The sequence below is a fragment of the Ahaetulla prasina genome, chromosome 8, assembly GCF_028640845.1.
Source record: "Ahaetulla prasina isolate Xishuangbanna chromosome 8, ASM2864084v1, whole genome shotgun sequence".
NCBI classification, from domain to species: domain Eukaryota; kingdom Metazoa; phylum Chordata; class Lepidosauria; order Squamata; family Colubridae; genus Ahaetulla; species Ahaetulla prasina.
This window is the reverse complement of record NC_080546.1, coordinates 8,950,410-8,971,559: the sequence shown is the minus strand read 5'-3', so window position 1 is coordinate 8,971,559 and position 21,150 is coordinate 8,950,410. Positions and strand designations below refer to the sequence as shown.

The window sequence follows — 21,150 nt, the reverse complement described above, 5'->3', positions numbered from 1 at the left end:
GCCACTGAGCCACCGCATCCTTACCCGTCTTTGTAGGAGCACCTCAGATATTGAAACACTGCTAACATGTCTCCCCTGGTCCTTCTTTCCATTAAATGAGACATACCTGATTCCTGCAATTGATCTTCGTGTATGTTTTAGCTTTCAGTCCCCTAATCCTCTTTATTGTTCTTCTCTGCCCGGCTTTCTAAAGTCTGGTCAAAGCAATGTCCCAGCAGATACCAAGAGCCATCAACCTCCCCTAAGGATAGTGATAGGACGGGTCAGCCGCTCACATTTTATCAAGCGCGGAAGATGAAATGCTCATGGAACATAAACTGGCAATTAATTTACACAGTGCTGATATATTTATGATAGGCGGCATCCTGCTAAAATGAGCCAAGATTAAAAAAAAGCAAACGCTAACAGCTTTGCATGTGTTTTCACAGCTTCGTTAGCAGCTTGTGTTCATTACTGCTTATCATTTTACACTCTCAGACAAATCCTGAAATGGAAGAAATAATAAATACATAAGTACTTCCAAATGGTCCGTTAAGTGAGCCGTCATAGGTCAAGGACTATGGGCTGGATCTCCCTCCTCCCCCCTGTGTGTTTTTGCAGGTGTTTTTTTTTTTTCTTTTCTTCCTCAACCTCATAATCTCAAACAATATTTTTGGTCATTCCGGTTTGTACTTGTCGTGTCCCACTCCTCCGCTGACCACTGGGTCAGGGAAATCCGAATCAGGCTTGCCTCTGCAGCTCTGCCCAAAGTCCTAGCAAAGTCCTCAGAGCAGGCAGGAGACCAGTAAGTGACTTCAGCAAGATAAGTTCGACTTTGCCTGACTCAGAGACTGCCAGAAAGCAGATCCTTTATATAGGCCATGGGGTGTGGCTCCATGACTCAGCACTTATCCAGGCCTGCCCCTCCCTTCCTTCTGTTGCCTCCGCCTATCCAATCTTCTGATGCGAGGGTCACTCCAATCAGCAGCTGTTGGAAATAAACCTTCCTCAGGCTCGCATGCTGTGGAGGAGGGGGAGGGGTCTAGGTGCTCCGTTTGCCTGGGCATGGAGCCAGGGCTGGGGCCGGGGGATGCTCCCTCCTCTGCAGCCTGCTTGGGCATGGAGCCAGGGCTGGGACCGGGAGGTGCCCCCTCCTCTGCAGCTTGTCTGGGCATGGAGCCAGGACTAGGGCCGGGAGGCATACATTCCTCCGTGTTCGGGAGCAGATAAGCAGACTCCGGCTGCGGTGAGAGCGGACAAGACACAACAGTACTGGAAACTTCAGATCTGTTGTACAAAACCTTCTAATTCAACAGCTAGGTTAATTATATAGTCATCCCTTTAAAATAGAATAGAATAGAACAGAATAGAATAGAATAGAATAGAATTTATTGGCCAAGTGTGATTGGACACACAAGGAATTTGTTTTGGTGCATATGCTCTCAGTGTACATAAAAGAAAAAGAAAAGAAAAAAAATACATCAAAGGTAAAACATTTACAACACAAATGATGGTCATAGGTTGCAATTTAACCCTTAATGATAGCAACAAAAAGTTACAGTCAAAATACAGGTCATCCTCAATTTACAACCACAACTGAGCCTGGAATTGACACAACTGTCAATGACTACTTCAGCTTCAACCACAACAGTACACGAGCAAATAATAGATACAAACTCAAAGTAAACCGCTCCAAGCTCGATTGCAGAAAATATGACTTCAGTAACAGAGTGATCAACGCCTGGAATGCACTACCTGACTCTGTGGTTTCTTCCCCAAACCCCCAAAACTTTAAGCTTAAACTGTCTACTGTTGACCTCACCCCATTCCTAAGAGGTCTGTAAGGGCGTGCATAAGTGCACCTACGTGCCTACCGTCCCTGTCTTAATATCCCTTTTTTACTTACTCTTTTCATGTATCCAAATTATGTTTATACTTTTACCTGTTATCTTATATATGATTGACAAATAAATAAAATAAATACAAATAAATAAATAAAATAAAATAAAATTATGTTGCTAAGTGAGAAATTTGTGAGGTGAGTTTTGCCCCGTTTTACGATTTTTTCTTGCCATCGTCGTTAAGTGAATCACTGCAGCTGTTAAATTAGGAACACGGTTGTTAAGTCAATCTGGCTTCCCTATTGACTTTGCTTGTCAGAAGGTCACAAAAATGATCACATGACCCCAGGACATTGCAACCGTCATAAGTATGGGTCAGTTGTCAAGCATCTGAATCAATGGTGGGTTTCACATTTTTTTTACCATCGGTTCGCCCCCCGTGCGCCTTCTGTGCATGCACCCAGCCTCAAAAACAAGCCTAAATATTTCAGGCGAACTGGTAGCGATTTCTGCTACCAGTTCGCCTGAACTGGACTGAACCGGCTGAATACACCTTTGATCTGAATGTAAATTTTTTTTTTGTTGTTGTTTACATTTATACCCCGCCCTTCTCCGAAGACTCAGGGCGGCTTACAGTGTATAAGGCAATAGTCTCATTCTATTTGTATATTTTTACAAAGTCAACTTATTGCCCCCCCAACAATCTGGGTCCTCATTTTACCTACCTTATAAAGGATGGAAGGCTGAGTCAACCTTGGGCCGGGCTCGAACCTGCAGTAATTGCAGGCTTTATGTTCTTAATAACAGGCTTTACCAGCCTGAGCTATCCGGCCCAAATCACATGACCGTTTACATAATTTCATGTAAATCCCACATGAAATCACATGGGAATGCTGCAACAGTCATGTATGAAAAACGCTCATAAGTCCATTTTTTCAATGCCGTTGTAACTCTGAACAGTCACTAAATGAACTGTTGTAAGTCGAGGACTCCCTGTATTTTCCATTCCAGGTAGTCCTCTATTTATAACAATTTGTTTAGTGACCATTCATAGTTATAACGGCACTAAAAAAAGTGACTTATGATCATTTTTCAACCTTATGACCGTTGTAGCATCCCCAGGATCACGTGATCAAAATTTGGATGGTGGGCAACCGACTCATATTTATGAGGGTCGCATTGTCCCAGGGTCATGTGATCACATTTTGCGACTTTCTGACAAGCAAAGTCAATGGGGAATCCAGTGTTGTGGTTCGTCAGTAGCCTGCGGAGCTGGCAACTGAGTCGGACAGCGATGAGGCTGAGGTGAGGCCAGGGCCATCGGGGAGTGAAGTGCGGACTCCAGAGCATCCAGAGACTGATAGTAGTGAGGAAGAGGAACTGGAGGAGCCTGTTCCTAATGCACACATGAGAAGAGCTGCCAGAAGGCAAGAGCAGCTCAAGCAGAGAGGACAACTCAGGAGTAGGGCCAAGAGATGATTGGCCCCTCCCATAAGGCTTAAAACAGACCAGCACCAGCATTTCAGCTTTGCCGGAAAACAAAGTTGTAACTGCGTCCTCTGCTTTGTCTTCTGCTTCATCTACGTCTTTTTTGTGTGGCTTCTGGACGTTTGCCAGGAAGGGCCTTTGGCAGTTTGCCTAATTGGACTAAGGTTTGTGAGATAATAGGAATTTGTCTTTTGGAGGCATTTGTTTTACTTTGAGTTGAACGATGCTAGGAATGAAGTAATTCCCATCTGTTCTTTTTTTTTATTATTTCTTTTGTCACAACAGTATACACAACAATTGTCATAGATAAAACAACATGTCTTGAAGAAAATATATAAGTAAAAAATATGCATCAACTATATCAATTTGATATAATGAAGGGAACAATAGGACAGGAATGGTAGGCACTATTGTGCTCTTATGCACGCCCCTTATAGCCCTCTTAGGAATGGGGTGAGGTCAATAGAAGACAGTTTTTGGTTGAAGATTTTGGGATTTTGAGTAGAGACTATGGAGTCAGGTAATGAGTTCCAAGCATTAACAACTCTGTTACAGAAGTCATATTTTCTGCAATCAAGTTTGAAGCGGTTGACATTTAGCTTGAATCTATTTTTTGCTCTTGTAATATTGCGATTGAAGCTGAAGTAGTCTTTTATAGGAAGGATATTGCAATAGATGATTTTGTGTGTTAAACACAGGTCATGTCGAAGTGACATGTTCGAATAAAGTTTGTTTTTTCCGCGGACTAAGTTTATTACTATCTACTTGCGCCTGGGTCACAACAGTCAGATTCACTTAACAGCCGTGTTCCTAATGTAACAACTGCAGCGATTCACTTAACAACGGAGGCAAGAAAGGTCGTAAAACAGGGCAAAACTCAAATGTCTCACTTAGCAGCATGAATTTTGGAGTCAGTTATAGTCGTAAGTTGAAGACTCCTTGTCCTTTTTGCATATTTCAAGCGTTTTGGAAAAAGAGCATATTTTAGCAAGAAAGAAATGCCTTAAGTTGAACTGTACAACATTATATCGATTTGCAACATGACATCAATTATGTAAATGCTATCATTGCCTCGCCTGACAAAATTATCTAATTTGCCAAATGGCCTCATTGGACAAATGAGGCAAACTGATTCAAGCATCATTATTACAAAATAGGTGCAAATGGTCCAGATGTTGGCTTTGTTGCTTTTCAATTTTTTTTTTTTGTATTGAGATCCATTCAGCTGAGTTTTTATTGAACTGTCAGTGAAGAAAATCATGGAGGTACAAGGTATATTCATAATATACACATAACCCGCTGAAAGATCTTGTGGGTAAAATTCAAGGAAAAAAAACAACAACTAATCGTGGATAGTTTTAAAATTTACTCTGTTTCCCCCAAAATAAGACACCCCCTGATAATAAGCCCAATCTGTTGTGACCCAGCTCCAAGGAGGTAGTAGTAGTAGTTCAATTAGTTCAAAAACCAGCAGACTTTATTAGAACAGCTGAGAATTAACTCATTCTCAGCGTTGTCCCAAACTAAATCAAAGCAAATTCTTTGTAACGCAATTCTTGAGTCTTATCATCATCCTTGGTCTAATTAGGCAAACTGCCAAAGGCTTTTCTTGGCAAAAGTTCAAGAGTAGAAGATGCCAACAAGAAATAAATGCAGCAAGACAAGGAGCAAGTCTATCAATGTTGTTTTCCGACAAAGAGCCCAAACGCCGTTGCTGGTCTTTTAAGCCTTAAGGGAGAGGCCAATCATCTCTTGGATTAGCCATTTCAAACCCCTCCAATCCATACATGCAGCAGACAGGCACCCACTATGAAGATGTAGCACGACCACAAACACGAAGCCAAATAACAGCAATGCAGCTCACCAGCTCAAATCCCCCTCCAACTCAGACTAATCTGAGCACAACCAAGCCCCCACCCAAACAGGACACACCCCCATCCAATCAGAGCACAGCCAAGCTCCCACCCAATCAGTTCAAACCCCCACTAGCAGTTAAAAAGGAAGAAACAGCTGCAATCACACATTGCTCCCAGAAGCACGAATAGATATATGTAGGTCTTTGGTTATTCGGGTTTTCTCCCGCATAAAATTGGAAGTGTCTTGGCAATTTACGGGACCGCCTACTGCTACCAAATACCTGCTACTGCTACCACCTACTGCTACCAAATACCTCTCACCGACCCGTGCACTCTCACAGAGAGGGACTCCTCAGGTTGCCGTCAGCTAGGCAGTGCCGTCTGGCGACACCCAGGGGAAGGGCCTTCTCTGTGGGGGCTCACCATCTCTGGGCTAACTCCTCCAGGACTTCGTCAACTTCCGGACCTCCGAACCTTTCGTCGCGAGCTTAAAACATACTTATTCATCTGCGCGGGACTGGATTAGGTTTTAAAGCAATTGGTTTTAAGAGGTTTTTTATTATTTATACTGTTTTAATGATTTGGGCTTTAGAATAAGTTTTTTAATTGTCGTTTTAATCTGTATTTATATGTGTTTTAACTGCCTGTAAACTGCCCTGAGTCCTTAAGGAGATAGGGCGGTATATAAATATGATAAATAAATAAATAAATAAATAAATGTTTCGACGAAGTCTCATTTGTCATCTTCAGGCTTCAGCTTCGTGCTTCTGGGAGCAAATTTGTTTTCTGAGGTTTGTTTTCTGAGGTTTTTGCGGGTGTTTGTATGTAGGTCTCTGGTTATTCGGGTTTTCTCCCGCGTAAAATTGGAAGTGTCTTGGCGATGTTTCGACGAAGTCTCATTCGTCATCTTCAGGCTGGGTGTTTACAGCTTCGTGCTTCTAGGAGAAATTTCAACCTTCCCAAATGGCTTTTGACGAGCAAAGTCAATGGGTGGGAAACTGGATTCATTTAATGACTCATGACTCACTTAACAACTGCAGCAGTGGTGGGATGCAACCAGTTTAACAACCGGTTTGGTGAACGTCTGCTTTGTGCGCTTGCGCGCAGCATTCAAAATACAGCAATTTTGAAGCTCAGCTAATTACCTTCGAAGGCAGCCCTGGTCGGTAGAACAGTGGAGGTATGGAAATGAGCTGTGCTGTGCGAATCAGCTGATCCAGAAGGAAGGGAATATAGGACAGAGATCAGGCCCAGCTGATCATCGGAACTACCAGTTCATGCGAACCGTCTGAATCCCACCTTTGAACTGCAGTGACTCTCAACAGCCATGGCAAAAATGTTGTAAAATTGGGCACAATGTACTTAACAACTGTCTTGCTTTGCAACGGAAATTTTGAGTCCCAATTGCCGTCGTACGTTGAGGACTACTGTATAGTTTTTGATTTATTTAAAAAGAAGAGGTTGTTGTTGACTTACAATAGTTCATTTAATGGCCGTTCAAAGTTACAACGGCACTGAAGAAAGTGACTTATGACCGTTTTTCACCCTTATGACTGTTGCAGTATCCCCAGGATCACATGATCAAAATTTGGACACTTAGCAACACTGATTCATATTTATGACGATTGCATTGTCCCGGGGTCATGTGATCACATTTTGCGACCTTCTGACAAGCAAAATCCAGCGGGGGGGGGGGAAGCCAGATTCACTTAACAACCGTGTTGCTAAGTTAACAACTGCACGGATTCACTTAACAACGATGGCAAGAAAGGTTGTTAAAATGGGGTGAAATTCACTTAACAAGGGTTTCACTTAGCAACAGAAATTTGGGGCTCAACTCTGGTCGTAAATCGTAAGCCCTCATTGACTTTGCTTGTCAGAAAACCGCAAAAAATGACCACAGGATCCCGGGACATTCCAACCGTCGTAAATACGAGTCGGTTGCCAAACGTCCTAGTTGTGATCACGTGTGCTACAATGGTCGTGAGTGGGAAAAGTCATGAGTCATTTTTTTTCCGATGATGTTGTAACTTTGAATGGTCACTAAATGAAGTGTTAGAAGTTCAGGACTGCCTGTATAACGCAGATTAAAAACTGAGAGAGGTGGAAGGAGCTACAAAGTAGAAGGGGCTATTTTTGGAGTAGGGTTATGAGGAGATGTTTAGAGAAGGACCAGGAGAGACAGGATAGCAGTCTTCCAATATTTGAAGGGCTGCCACAGAGAGGAAGTGGGGTCAACCTGTTTTCCAAAGCACCCAAAGGCCAGACAAGGAATAATGGATGGAAACAGAACAAGGAGAGATTCAACCTGGAAATAAGGAGGAATTTTCTGACAGTGAGAACAATCAACCAATGGAACAGAAGTTGCCTTCGGATGTTGTGGGAGCTTCATCACTGGAAGCTTTCAAGAAGAGACTGGACTGCCATCTGCCAGAAATGGCGTAGGGTCTCCTGCTTGGGCGGGGGGTTGGACTAGATGACCTACAAGGTCCCTTCCAACTCTGTTAATCTGTAATCAGCTTTTCTTTGTACGCCAGATAGTTTTTGTGCCTTTCGCATTTCCGAGTGGCAGGCAATTACTCCGGCGGTTTTCAACCATTTTAGTCAGCCAAAACAAGAAATAAACTAAAGCCCAATAATCTGACAGAAGCTCGGTGTAATATTAGCCAAATTATCCGAGTCCAGCATTTCCCAAGGTAATTGTATATTTACCCCTATTTTCTTGAAACAAAAAAAAAGAAAAAATAGCCAATCTCTCTCTCTCTGTCAAAGGTAGCTAAAGGTGACAAAAATGCTCAAATGTTTGTGAATATCTAGCTAACATACAGGTAATCCAGAGGTGATATTCAGCTGGATCGGACTGGTTTGTCTGAACCGGTAGCGAAAATCACGGATGGGCCTGCCCACCTGGGCTCTATGCCATCCTATTTAGGCACATTTTTGAGGCTGGGCGCATGCGCAGAAGGAGCACGTGTGAATAAAAGCACATGCACGGAAGGCGTGTGTGTTCGTGAACTGGGCGCACGCAACCCTGAAGCAAGCGTGCGCGTGGCGAACTGGTAGTAACATAATCCAAAACCCACCGCTGAGGTAATCCCAGGGGTGAAATGTAAAATTTGTTACTACCGGTTCTGTGGGTATGGCTTGGAGGTGGGGTGTAATGTGACTGGGTGAGCCCGGCTAACTTTTTTTTTTTTTTTACTTTTAAAAGTATTTTTTTCTACAACCTTTTCGGCTGAAGAGGTTGTATAAAAATGCTTTTTAAAGCCTCTGAGGATTAGGCAACTCAACTGGGATCGCCGGAGGAGCCTTTTAAAAGCTTTTAAAGGGTTCTGACGATCCCAGCTGAGCTGCCTGATCGCTAGAACCTTTTAAAAGCTTTTTTTAAAACAACCTCTTTGGAGGAAGAGGTTGTAGAAAAAAATGCTTTTAAAGGGTTCTGATGATCCCAGCTGAGTGACACGATCATCAGAGGCTTTTTTTTTTACTCTTAAAAGCATTTTTTTGGCCAAAGAAAAAATGCTTTTCAAAGTAAAAAAAACACAACACCCCTGATGACCGCGCGGCTCAGCTGGGCATGGATGAGGGGTCGGGGTGGGGGGCAGGGATTTTTGCTACCGGTTTTCCGAACCATCTGCCTTCGCTACCAGATCGGATGATCCGGTCTGAACCGGGAGCATTTCACCCCTGGGGTTATCCTCAATGTACGACTGTTTGCTTAGCAACCAAGAGCCAGAGAAAAGGTACTTGCAACCTGGATTTGAAGTTCCAATGGTCGTAACTTGAGGACTACCCTGTATTTCTAGTTTGTAACGTGAGCACATCATGAAGAACCTAGCTTCTATTTATTTCTTTTGAATAGGACTTGATGTGCGTACTTGTGATCTGTGGATTAAAATTGCTTCCAAATGCGTAAATGTATCTCTATCTATTTTTGAGGAGCCAAAATGGTTTACCTCAGCTCAGTTCTAAACAGAATTTAGGAATGCAAGTTATGCCTCTCACCTGATTTTAAAATTCTTAAAAACTGTTTTAATCATTTTACTGTGTACTATAATAGCAGAATATAAAAATAGGGAAAAGTGTTAAAAAAGGGGGGAAAACTCTGCATCCATACTCAAGAGAGAAATTAAGCTATTTCTCATCTTTTCAGTTCACTTGAATAAGCCAACTGGGATAAAACTCTCTACATCTTTTATTACTTATGCTACCCAGCTCAAAGGGAATTCTTTATAAACATTCCAAAATCATTTCTCCTGCGTTTCAATTTCATTTTAATTCAATCGTATTATTTAGAACGGGTTCCAAAAGTTGTAATAATAAAATGATGAGAAAAGTTCATCCTCTTTTTGCATATTGTTTTTGAAAAATTCATACAAAAATGAAAAAGAAATGCAAATTCTTTGCGGGTCTAATCACACTTTGCCAAATGAAGAAGACATAGCACTTGACTTACAATTGATCGGCACTAAAACCAGTGTCTTATGACCATTGTTCACACTTACGACCATTGCATAGGGCCGGGTTATTTACGGGACCGCCTACTGCTACCGAATACCTCTCACCGACCCGTGCGCTCTCACAGAGAGGGACTCCTCAGGGTGCCGTCAGCGAGGCAGTGTCGTCTGGCGACGCCCAGGGGAAGGGTCTTCTCTGTGGGGGCTCCCACCCTCTGGAACGAACTACCCCCAGGACTTCGTCAACTTCCGGACCTCCGGACCTTCCGTCGCGAGCTTAAAACACACCTATTTATCTGCGCAGGACTGGATTAGATTTTAAATTTATTGGTTTTAAATGGGTTTTATTTTTTTATATTGTTTTTAAACATTCGTCCTTTTAGAATAAGTTTTTTAATTGTTATTTTAATCTGTATTTATGTGTTTTTATCTGCCTGTGAACCGCCCTGAGTCCTTCGGGAGATAGGGCGGTATATAAATACGATTAATAAATAATAAATAAATAATAAATAAATTGCAGCATTCCCGTTGTCACCCGATCTAAATTCAGACGCTTGACAACTTTATTGGAGTGTCCCAGGATCATGGGATCACTTAAGAACTGGATTACTAAGAACTACAGTGCTTCACTTAACAACTGTGGCAAGAAAGGTCATAAAGTATCAACAGTAGAAACCTTCAAATTTCTGGGTTCTATCATATCGCAAGATCTCAAATGGACAGCTAACATCAAAAACATCATTAAAAAAGGACAACAAAGAATGTTCTTTCTGCGCCAACTCAGTAAGCTCAAACTGCCCAAGGAGCTGCTGATCCAATTCTACAGAGGAATTATTGAGTCTGTCATTTGCACCTCTATAACTGTCTGGTTCGGTTCTGCAACCCAACAAGAAAAACACAGACTTCAGAGGATAATTAGAACTGCAGAAAAAATAATTGCTACCAACTTGCCTTCCATTGAGGACCTGTATACTGCACGAATCAAGAAGAGGGCCGTGAAAATATTTGCAGATCCCTCGCATCCTGGACATAAACTGTTTCAACTCCTACCCTCAAAACGACGCTATAGAGCACTGCACACCAGAACAACTAGACACAAGAACAGTTTTTTCCCGAAGGCCATCACTCTGCTAAACAAATAATTCCCTCAACACTGTCAGACTATTTACTGAATCTGCACTACTATTAATCGTTTCATAGTTCCCATCACCAATCTCTTTCCACTTATGACTGTATGACTATAACTTGTTGCTGGCAATCCTTATGATTTATATTGATATATTGATCATCAAATGTGTTGTAAATGTTGTACCTTGATGAACGTATCTTTTCTTTTATGTACACTGAGAGCATATGCACCAAGACAAATTCCTTGTGTGTCCAATCACACTTGGCCAATAAAATTCTATTCTATTCTATTCTATTCTAAAAAAAATGGGATAGAACTCACTAAACCACTGTCTTGCTTATTAACAGACATTTTGGCTCACAAGTAGAGAACTACCTGCATTCAAAAGTTTGAGAACTGTTTGTCCGGTTGATCTTTTGACTCACTATCTGTGGAAATTATACAACTTTGTCGAAATCCCACAACTTTTCAAAGGCACATTGGTGTGTCTTTAGCCACTTTGAAGGTTCTCATTCTGAAGGTTACTATTACTTTTTTTATTTGTGTCAGAAGCACCTATAAATTATAGACATATAAACATTCAGCAATGAAGAAGTAAAATAGGTCATAAAAACATAGCATGTTTAACAGCATGTAAACCTGAGAGTTCGTTCCCACCTTAACCATGAAAGCTGGCCGTGAGGTCTAGTCCCATTTCAGGCATGGAAGCCAGCTGGAAGGCTTTGGGCCAATCAGCAGGAGCCTGTGAGTTCTATTCCCGCCTTAGGCATGAAAGCTAATTGGTGACTTTGGGCCAATCACTCTCTCTTAGCCCAACCTACCTGACAAGGTTGTTGTTGTGGGGAAAACTGCGAGGAAGAAAGTGTGTGTTGGATACATTTGCTGCCTAGGCCAGGGGTCTCCAACCTTGGTCCCTTTAAGACTTGTGGACTTCAACTCCCAGAGCTCCTCAGCCAGAACTCTGGGAGTTGAAGTCCACAAGTCTTAAAGGGACCAAGGTTGGAGACCCCTGGCCTAGACTGATTTGTAAAAATAATATAGGTGGGATATAAATAAATATCAAGTTGTTGTAAGTTGAGGACTATCTTGCATTAGTGAAACAAAACAGAAGTTTCAAAACTCTCTGTTAACAGGCTATTTGTTGTAATCCACTCCTAGAAAATTTACCACAGCACCTTATCTATCCCAAATTATCCGAAAGGTTATAAACAAATCTTCCTCGGTCAAATATAAATGGTAGGACTGAGCCAGTTCGGACTGGTTCGGGCGAACCGGTAGTTAAAATTCCTGGCTGGCTCCTCCCCTCCCCACCCTTTCCAGGAGTCCTCACGCACCCCATTTTGGCTCCCAGGAGGCTGCAGGGAGACCTACTAGGCCAGTGTTGGTGAACCTTTGATGTGCCTATGTGCCGGCCTGCATGCTGGAAGTGGTATGCGAAACCATCCCACGAGGTATACACGGCCCCGCTGGCCTTCATGCGCGTGGGAGCTCCAATACCCGGAAGAGCAGCAGTCCATCGCGCATACGCGAGCCGGCACTCAAACACCTGGATAGGCATGGAAGTGCGCCTGACAAACAGCTGGCCATCATGCATACGCGCAACATCAACCTGGAAGGTTGGGTGCCGGCCTACGCATGTGTGACAGAACGCTGCTCTTCCGGGTTCCACCGCTTCCGCGCATGCAACGGCCAGCTGATCGGCGCGTATGTGATCACAGGAACGCGGAATAGGAGCCAGCGAGGCCGTGCATTCTTCACGGGATGGTTTCGCATGCCATTTCTGGCACGCGTGCCATAGGTTCACCAACACTGTACTAGGCCCAAAACGGGGCGTGGGTGTGTGTGGCATGACCTCCCATGGTCCATTTTTGCTCCCCAGGGGGTGCAGGAGGCTGAGTGCTGCCTGTCACACCCACTGGCCATGCCCACCATGGTCACGCCCACCCACTCAGTCATTAGGGCAGAGAACCAGTTGTTAAATTATTTGAATCCCACCCCTGTCAAATATCCATGTTTGTTTCTTAATATCGTCTCCAGTCAATTGTTGTTTAATTAAACATAGTAAATTCAGTCTCCAACATTGGTCTTGTCTTCCGATCAACTTGCAAGGGCAAGTAATTTCCAATTAGCTGTAATAAATCCGTCGAGTTTCCCTCAGACTTTTCCAGCTCTTGTCCTAGGAAAAAAAATAAATAGTACTATCTGAGGTTGTAGTACTTGACTCTTGCTGAAGAAGGATCATGAGCTTAAGTGAAATAGACTTTGAAGATGATTAAAAAGACTCATGGCAGCAGCTCTCGCCAGAAATTATCACCGTTATGAACTTGTCAGGGCTTAAGATTGCTAGAAAGATAAATGCCACCTCTCCTGAAGTTTTGCAACCATGTGGGAATAAAAAAATGATCTTTATTACTAATCGTTGAAACCAGAGAAAGGTTTCCAAATGTGAGGCTGGAGTTTTAATGAGCCTGTGCTGAATGTCATTGTTTGAATAATTCATCTGCATTATGACACACATCAAAAAACCCCCAGACTATTATATCATTTGTCATCAAGAATTTATTCATACCGAACTGGACATCGGATTGCTAGAAACACGACTGGATATATCTGGGGTGTCTTTATGAATTCAAATTTCTGCCCTCTGAAACAACAGTCAGAAATGTGATATTTAATTCAAGATCTCCACAAAGCTGCTTTCAGCTGTTGATACGGTTGGGAGATTTATTTGAAAAATTGTATTTTCTATCTGTTGGGCTTCAACTCCAAGAGAAATCTTAAGCTGCTACAGATAAGGATTCTTGGAGGTGACATTAAATATACATAGAAAACATGTAGTTCAGGAATGTTAGTTTAAAGCCATAATCTTAATGGTTATCTTAAAAGACTTTTTACGGTTATAAATAATATAAAATGAAAAAAAAAACCAAGACTATTCTGTTTAGTGCATAAAGATGTAATTTAAGCCACAGAGATGACTTTACAAGATTAGTTGCCTTCAGAATTTTCTTTTGTTCAGTGTTTTATCGTCACTTCCATCCTTTATAAGGTAGGTAACATGAGGACCCAGATTGTTGGGGGCAATAAAAGTTGACTTTGTGTATAATATACAAATGGATGAGACTATTGCTTAACACAGTGTAAGCTGCCCTGAGTCTTCGGAGAAGGCCGGAATAGCTCTGGCTGGTAAAGCCTGTTATTAAGAACACAGAGCCTGCAATTACTGCAGGTTCGAGCCCGGCCCAAGGTTGACTCAGCCTTCCATCCTTTATAAGGTAGGTAAAATGAGGACCCAGATTGTTGGGGGGGCAATAAGTTGACTTTGTAAAAAATATACAAATAGAATGAGACTATTGCCTTACACACTGTAAGCCGCCCTGAGTCTTCGGAGAAGGGCGGGGTATAAATGTAAAAAACAAAAAAACAAAACAAACAAAATTCAAATTAAAAAACAAAACAAAACAAAACAAAAAAACTTGAGACTTTCAAGAAAAGATTGGATTGCCATTTGTCAGAAATGGTGTGGGGTCTCCTGCTTGAGTGGGGGGTTGGACTAGATGACCTACAAGGTCCCTTCCAACTCTGTTAATCTGTTACTCTAGAACAGGGGTCTCCAACCTTGGCAACTTTAAGCCTGGTAGACTTCAACTCCCAGAATTCCCCAGCCAGCTTTGCTGGAAGTTGAAGTCCTCCAGGCTTAAAATTGCCAATGTTGGAGACCCCTGCTCTAGAACAACTGAGAAACCATAGATTGGTTAAAATGGCTTAATGATGTGCAAACCTTTGATTAATGGAATAAGCCACAATAGGGAAGGGTTAGCGTCACATGTGAAGGCACAAACTCTTTAGATTAGAAAAATAGCTTCCTAATACTATGAGGAGCCAGGCAATGGAACCAATGACCTATGGGAAAGTTTGAGTTTGACTTAAAGTAGAAGTGGGGAATTATGGCGCCTTTATGACTTGTGGACTTCAGCTCCCAGAATTCCTGAACCAGCATCTCCAGAAAAAGCTGGAGAAATACTTTCAATATAGTGCCTTCCTTTGATCAGGAGATAGAAAATACGATTTTTCATTAAGTCCTATCTGTTGGGCTTCAACTTCGAGAGACACCACAGATAAGGGATACTTGATATTGAAATCTAACATCTGGGAGACACATAGTTCAGGAATGTTAGTTTAAAGAATGTTTCTTTAAACTAACATTCTTAGTTTCAGTTCCAGGAATGGTCTTCCTTTCACATTGTGACAAACCAGAAACCTCATAAATTGTTCTAGTGCCTGAATAGTGTGTAATACCAGGACTATAACTACTTAAAGACTGGAACTGCCAAACTAAGCCAAATATGGCTGAAGAATGAGGAATTGGCAAAGATGAAGTTCACATTTGTTTAAAGAAAAGAACTTGTCGTCTATGGGAGATTCTGAGTCATCCAGGTCACAATTGTCTCAAAGGTGCTTTTCCAAGTCAACTATATTTCCTTGATGTTTCATTTATAATAATAATAATAATAATAATAATATCATCAGATTTGGAAGGGACCTTGGAGGTCTTCTAGTCCAACCCCCTGCCCAGGCAGGAAACCCTACACCATTTCAGACAAATGGTTATCCAACATTTTCTTAAAAATTTCCAGTGTTGGAGCATTCACAACTTCTGCAGGCAAGTTGTTCCACTGATTGTTCTATCAGGAAATTTCTCCTTAGTTCTAGGTTGCTTCTCTCCTGGATTAGTTTCCACCCATTGCTTCTTGTTCTACCCTCAGGTGCTTTGGAGAATAGTTTGACTCCCTCTTCTTTGGGGCAGCCCCTAAGATATTGGAACACTGCTATCATGTCTCCCCTAGTCCTTCTTTTCATTAAACTAGACATACCCAGTTCCTGCAACCGTTCTTCATATGTTTTAGCCTCCAGTCCCCTAATCATCTTTGTTGCTCTTCTCTGCACTCTTTCTAGAGTCTCAATATCTTTTTTACATCGTGGTGACCAAAACTGAATGCAATATTCCAAGTGTGGCCTTACCAAGGCATTATAAAGTGGTATTAACACTTCATGTGATCTTGATTCTAAACAAGCTTCTTGGATGAGAAGTGAAACATGTTCAAAGAAACAGTCCAGTTGCTTCTTGAAAAAGTACTGGGGGCGGGGGAACGACAACAGAACGTGACTCAACCCAAGCATGACCATTCCCACAATAGGTTAACCCTACATTCCCTCATTTATTGATTTCCCTTGTTACAGGTGGGTTGGAGCTACTATGGCTGTATGTAAGAATCCCTGTTTAAGAACTGACCTACTTTTCTCATTAGTCCCCAGAGTTCAGCCCTCTTAACAAGGTCTACAACAGTGAGTTTTGACTCACTTAGCTCCATTGTGGCTAAGTATCTAGAAACCAGCATGAATGAGTTTTCTGTATTGAGGATTGAAGCACAAACACCATTCGCACAATGCTAATTATTTGTTTATTTGCATTTTTTCCAAAATAAACTGCATAAATCAACGGGAGGTGGTGGTTTAGCTGCTCTCGTTTAAGGTGAGCTTGTCAAAGAGGTATTCGCCCATGCCATTCTGGGGCAGACCCAGGCGCTTCAAGTTGGTACAGTGGTCTCCCAGCAGCTTGATGGCCTTCACTTGTTCCTCCAGGAATTCATTCTCCAGGAAGTCACAGAGCTGAGGGGACAAAAAAAGAAAGTTTGCTAGGGTTAGGAGAACATCTACAAACCTCCAAAGTTAGCTTCCATTTTTACTTCCAAGAAAAGAGTCCAGAGACAAAAACAAGCCACACGTGACCTTCTACAGCGAGTAAAGAAATAGTTAAGCTATTTGGGCCTAAAAAAAGTCATGAAGACACAGGACAGCATTCTGGGTGCATATCAAATCATGCCTACCAAGTTTTCTTTTAAATTTTTTTTGAGAAGTCTCCCAAAGCCAGCTTTGATCTTGCCCATCTTTCTACCACCTCAGTTTTACTTACATGAGGATCGGTTTTCTCAGTTGCGAGCTTGTGTAGATCCAGCAAAGCCTGGTTAACCTCCTTCTCCAGCTGCAGGGCATGTTCCAAGGTATCTAGACTGTTGCCCCATTCATCTTTCTCTGGCTTCTGTGTATTAAAAAACAAACAAACCAGGTTTCATGGTTAGATACATCCATGGCAACATTATTATCACAAATCTTATGCTGCTACAACCTCTATCCCTTTCATGAAACTCCTCCCCAGAGGAATTTGTTTTCTCAACCTTGATATCCTGCAGCACAATACGCCCTCCTCGCTTGTTTTGGTACTTCAGAAACTTCTCAGCGTGTTCTCGCTCTTCCTGGGATTGTTCCTTCAGGAACTTGGCCACGTGGCACAAGGCTATATCATCACGGTCAAAGTGATGGGCCTAGGAAGGAACCAAAAAGGAGCACGGTTAGTAGATAATTTTTAAAGTTATTTAAAAGTACTAAAGCTTCTAGATAGACTCTTTAGAAGTATCTAAAACCAGCTCTACAAATTAAGCTTTTATCAATTGCTTTGTGTGTGTATACATACACGCTATTGAAATAAACTCCAATAGCTTAATAGCTTCCCAAGGCAAGTTGTAAATTGCTGATATACCCTTAAGTAGAATCTACCCTTAAGTAGAAATAGTATGGTAGACTTACTACTTACATAAGAGACCCAAGACTTTTTTCATTTTAAGAGTCTTTCCTGTTAAATTACTACATTGGTACTCACAGGTTATTAATTCCATTGCAATCTCACCCTAACAGTAGACCTAATTATTGTTCACTATATAAATTTAAGAGTTGCTTCTATAGTTTATTATAGCAGTTTTATGTTCATTGAAGGTATTTCTCTGTAAACAGCTTATGAAAGTACCTAGAAACACTCAAAAGTACCTTATTGCTCAAATGTTATTTACTCCAGACTTGGTTACAATGACCCAGAGGGCCCAAGAGCTAAATAAGCATTGGAGTTCAATATTTCTCTACCATTAAAATTTAATAGAGGTACATTAACCACAACTAAGCCTTTTACAGTTTAAAAATAAAGAGCTAAAGTCTAAGTTCACCCAAGTCAGTAACTAAGAAGCAAACCTTTCTTACTGAAAGTAAATTCAGAGTAACTTACCATGGACAAGTAGACATAGCTAGCATGGAGCTCAATGTTCACCAAATGGTTTACAGCAGCCTCACATTCAGGATGGTAGTTCTGACGGATTTGGGAAGTCATCATTATCATCAGAAGAGAAGAAGGAGACAGCCGTTCCTGAAGTTCAGAAGGTCAATGGGTGGAGAGGAGAGCATCACCGTGGCCTTAAATACAGTATATAGAGGTGGGGTAACTAATTAGCAATAGCACTGGCCAATAGGAAGCATCTCCAGGGCCAACTGACCAATCAGATTTATGGATGGGCTGATGAGGACCAATAGAAACTCGGCAGGGAACTGAGTCCAGGTGCAACTCCTCGATGGGTGGAGGTCTCATATGAGTGATGAGATCCAATAGAAAACTAGTTGTGCCTCAACTCACAATTGGCTTTGAGGGAGGGAGAATGACTCAGCAAAATTGGAGTGTGTTTTTTTTTTTAAGAATTAATTACAATTGTTGCTGGGGAGTGAGCCGTTGCTAAAGATTGCCCCTTATCTAAGAACGTTTAAACAATTTACTTGGTCCTGCAGCTGTTTCCTTTTCATCATAGCTTCACAAATTCAGGAATTGAAGGAAGAAAGCCCATGCTTGTGGGAACCACCATTTATTTATTTATTTATTTTGTCACAACAGTATATATATATAAGCATAAGCATGACAGTAACTATATAATATATAAGCATATATATATAAGCATAAGCATGCAATAACTATATTAATTGGATATAATGAAAGAAAACAATAGGACAGGAACGGTAGGCACGTTTGTGCTCTTATGCACGCCCCTTACGGACCTCTTAAGAATGGGGTGAGGTCAATAGTAGACAGTTTTTGGTTAAAGCTTTGGGGATTTTGAGAAGAGACCACAGAGTCAGGTAGTATGTTCCAACTCTGTTACAGAAGTCATATTTTCTGCAATCAAGATTGAAGCAGTTCACATTAAGTTTAAATCTATTGTTTGCTCTTGTATTGTTGTGATTGAAGCTGAAGTAGTCTTTAACAGGAAGGAGATTGCAATAGATGATTCTATGAGTTAAACACAGGTCCCGTCGAAGGCGGCGGAGTTTATTTCCAGCTGAGCCTGAGCCTGTATAAAGTTTTATCCAGTGTTTGCCTCGCAGGCAACACCATAAACCACGATTTACAATCAACAGCAACTAAGCCAAAATTCTAGCAGGCCACAGAAAGAAAGAAAAAAGCGCGTTATGACCAAATCGTGATTCATAAAGTAGCTGTGCTCCTATTGTGTGAAGCTGAAGGAGAAATTAGCCTGCTGTGATGACCGAATTTACACAGCAAGCTGAGACTATGATGTGATATATATATATATTTTTAAAAAGTCAGAATTAGCCTTGTAGGTAGGTGTGCTGGATGAGCACAGCTTTAACAAATAGGAAAAGGATTGAGTTCAACCCGGAGTAAGGGACCAAATATACAGCGCTGAGGAACTTAACAAGAACCACAGGTTGTAGTTGTGGTTTTTTCAAGATGGTTAGGGTTACTGCTTGTATGTTAGACCTTATTCAGTTATGAACGTCAGGCTAATTCTATAGCAATTTCCCCCATATTGCCATCATCCAGAGAGGTTGACTGTATAGTATTAGCAGGGAGTTCTGGAGACTGTAGTCCCAGTATCTGGAGGTTCCCTAGACTTGTAAGGACTGCATTAGGCTGGGAGAACAGACTTAGCTTCTGTTGTCTCCTTAACCACACATAATGTTAAACCATAATCAGAGTTGATATGGGTAAGAGCTGGGTTCTCCAACCTTGGCAACTTTAAGCCTGGAGGACTTCAACTCCCAGAATTCTGGGGGTTGAGGTCTTCCAGGCTTAAAGTTGTCAAGGGTTGAGACCCTTGGGTTAGAGTGTTGTGTAAACCATAACAGAATACCAGAGTTAGAAAGGATCTTGTAGGTCTTCTAGTCCAACCCACTGCTCAAGCAGGAGACCCTATACCGTATCAGGAAAATGGATGTACACATTCTTCTTAAAAGCCTCCAGTGATGGAACATCCACAACTTCTAAAGGCAAGCTGCTCTACTGATTGATTTTTCTCACTGTTAGGAAATTTCTCCTTACTTCAAGGTTGCTTCTCTACTTGATTAGTTTCATCCATTGTTTCTTATCTTGCCTTCAGGTGCTTTGGAGAATAGCTTGGCTCCCTCTCCTTTGTGGCAGCTCCTTAGATATCGGAACACTGCTATCATGTCACGCCTAAGGCCTTCTTTTAATTCAGCTAGACATAGTCAATTCCTGTAATCATTCTTCATATGTTTTAGCCTCCAATCCCTTAATTAACTTTATTGTTTTTTTTCTGTACTCTTTCTAGAGTCTCAATATATGTTTATATTGTGTTGACCAAACGTGGATACAATAGTCCAAGTGGCAGTGGGTTTTTCCCCCCCTAAAAAAGAGTTTATGCTGAAATATGTAAACTCAACTAAGGTGGCTTGCAAATCCTGCTTAGAACAATAACTGTGTATTCACGACAATGTGATGGATAAGTACAGAAAACAATTTGATCCATTGAGTGAATGTAGTTTTATTTGACACAAATCACTAACAATATATATTCAGCATTATAGTGCAGGGGTCTTCAACCTTGACAAATTTAAGACTTGTGGACTTCAACTCCCAGAATTCTGGGAGTTTAAGTCTACAAGTCTTAAAGTTGCCAAGGTTGGAGACCCCTGTTATAGTGTGTATAGAAGTGAATTCTGCAATTGTTTAGTTGCTCTGCCCATACATCACAGAAACCCTTAACCATGGCTTATCCATGGTTTACTAAATAAGACCCAGCAGTGAAGGGGTCAAAACCTAATTTATTTATTTATTTATTTAGATTTTTATACCGCCCTTCTCCCGAAGGACTCAGGGCGGTTTACAGCCTGATAAAACAGAACAAGAGTAAATACAAGATAAAATAATATTTAAAAAACTTATTACATTGGCCCAAGTTAAAATATAATTAAAACAATAAAAACCCAATTAAAAACTAAAATCCTACGCCAGTCCTGCACGAATAAATAGATATGTCTTCAGCTCGTGGCGAAAGGTTCGAAGGTCAGGAAGTCGACGAAGTCCTGGGGGAAGTTCATTCCAGATGGTGGGAGCCCCCACAGAGAAGGCCCTTCCCCTGGGGGTCGCCAGCCGACATTGCTTGGCAGACGGCACCCTAAGGAGTCCCTCTCTGTGAGAACGAATGGGTCGGTGGGAGGCAAACGGTGGCAGTAGGCAGTCCCGTAAATAACCTGGCCCTATGCCA

The 21,150-nt window shown here is 41.6% G+C and overlaps 1 protein-coding gene across 1 annotated transcript; it reads right to left on the bottom strand.

The window, feature by feature from the left end:
- Positions 1-16,264: 16,264 nt before the first annotated feature.
- On the bottom strand, positions 16,265-17,980 carry LOC131203136 (ferritin heavy chain A-like). The gene is made up of 4 exons (XM_058193083.1): positions 17,865-17,980; positions 16,987-17,133; positions 16,725-16,850; positions 16,265-16,420 (listed from the first exon to the last, which is right to left on the bottom strand). The coding sequence occupies exons 1-4, from the start codon at positions 17,973-17,975 to the stop codon at positions 16,265-16,267; spliced, it is 540 nt and encodes a 179-aa protein (XP_058049066.1). The 5' UTR covers positions 17,976-17,980.
- Positions 17,981-21,150: the final 3,170 nt, after the last annotated feature.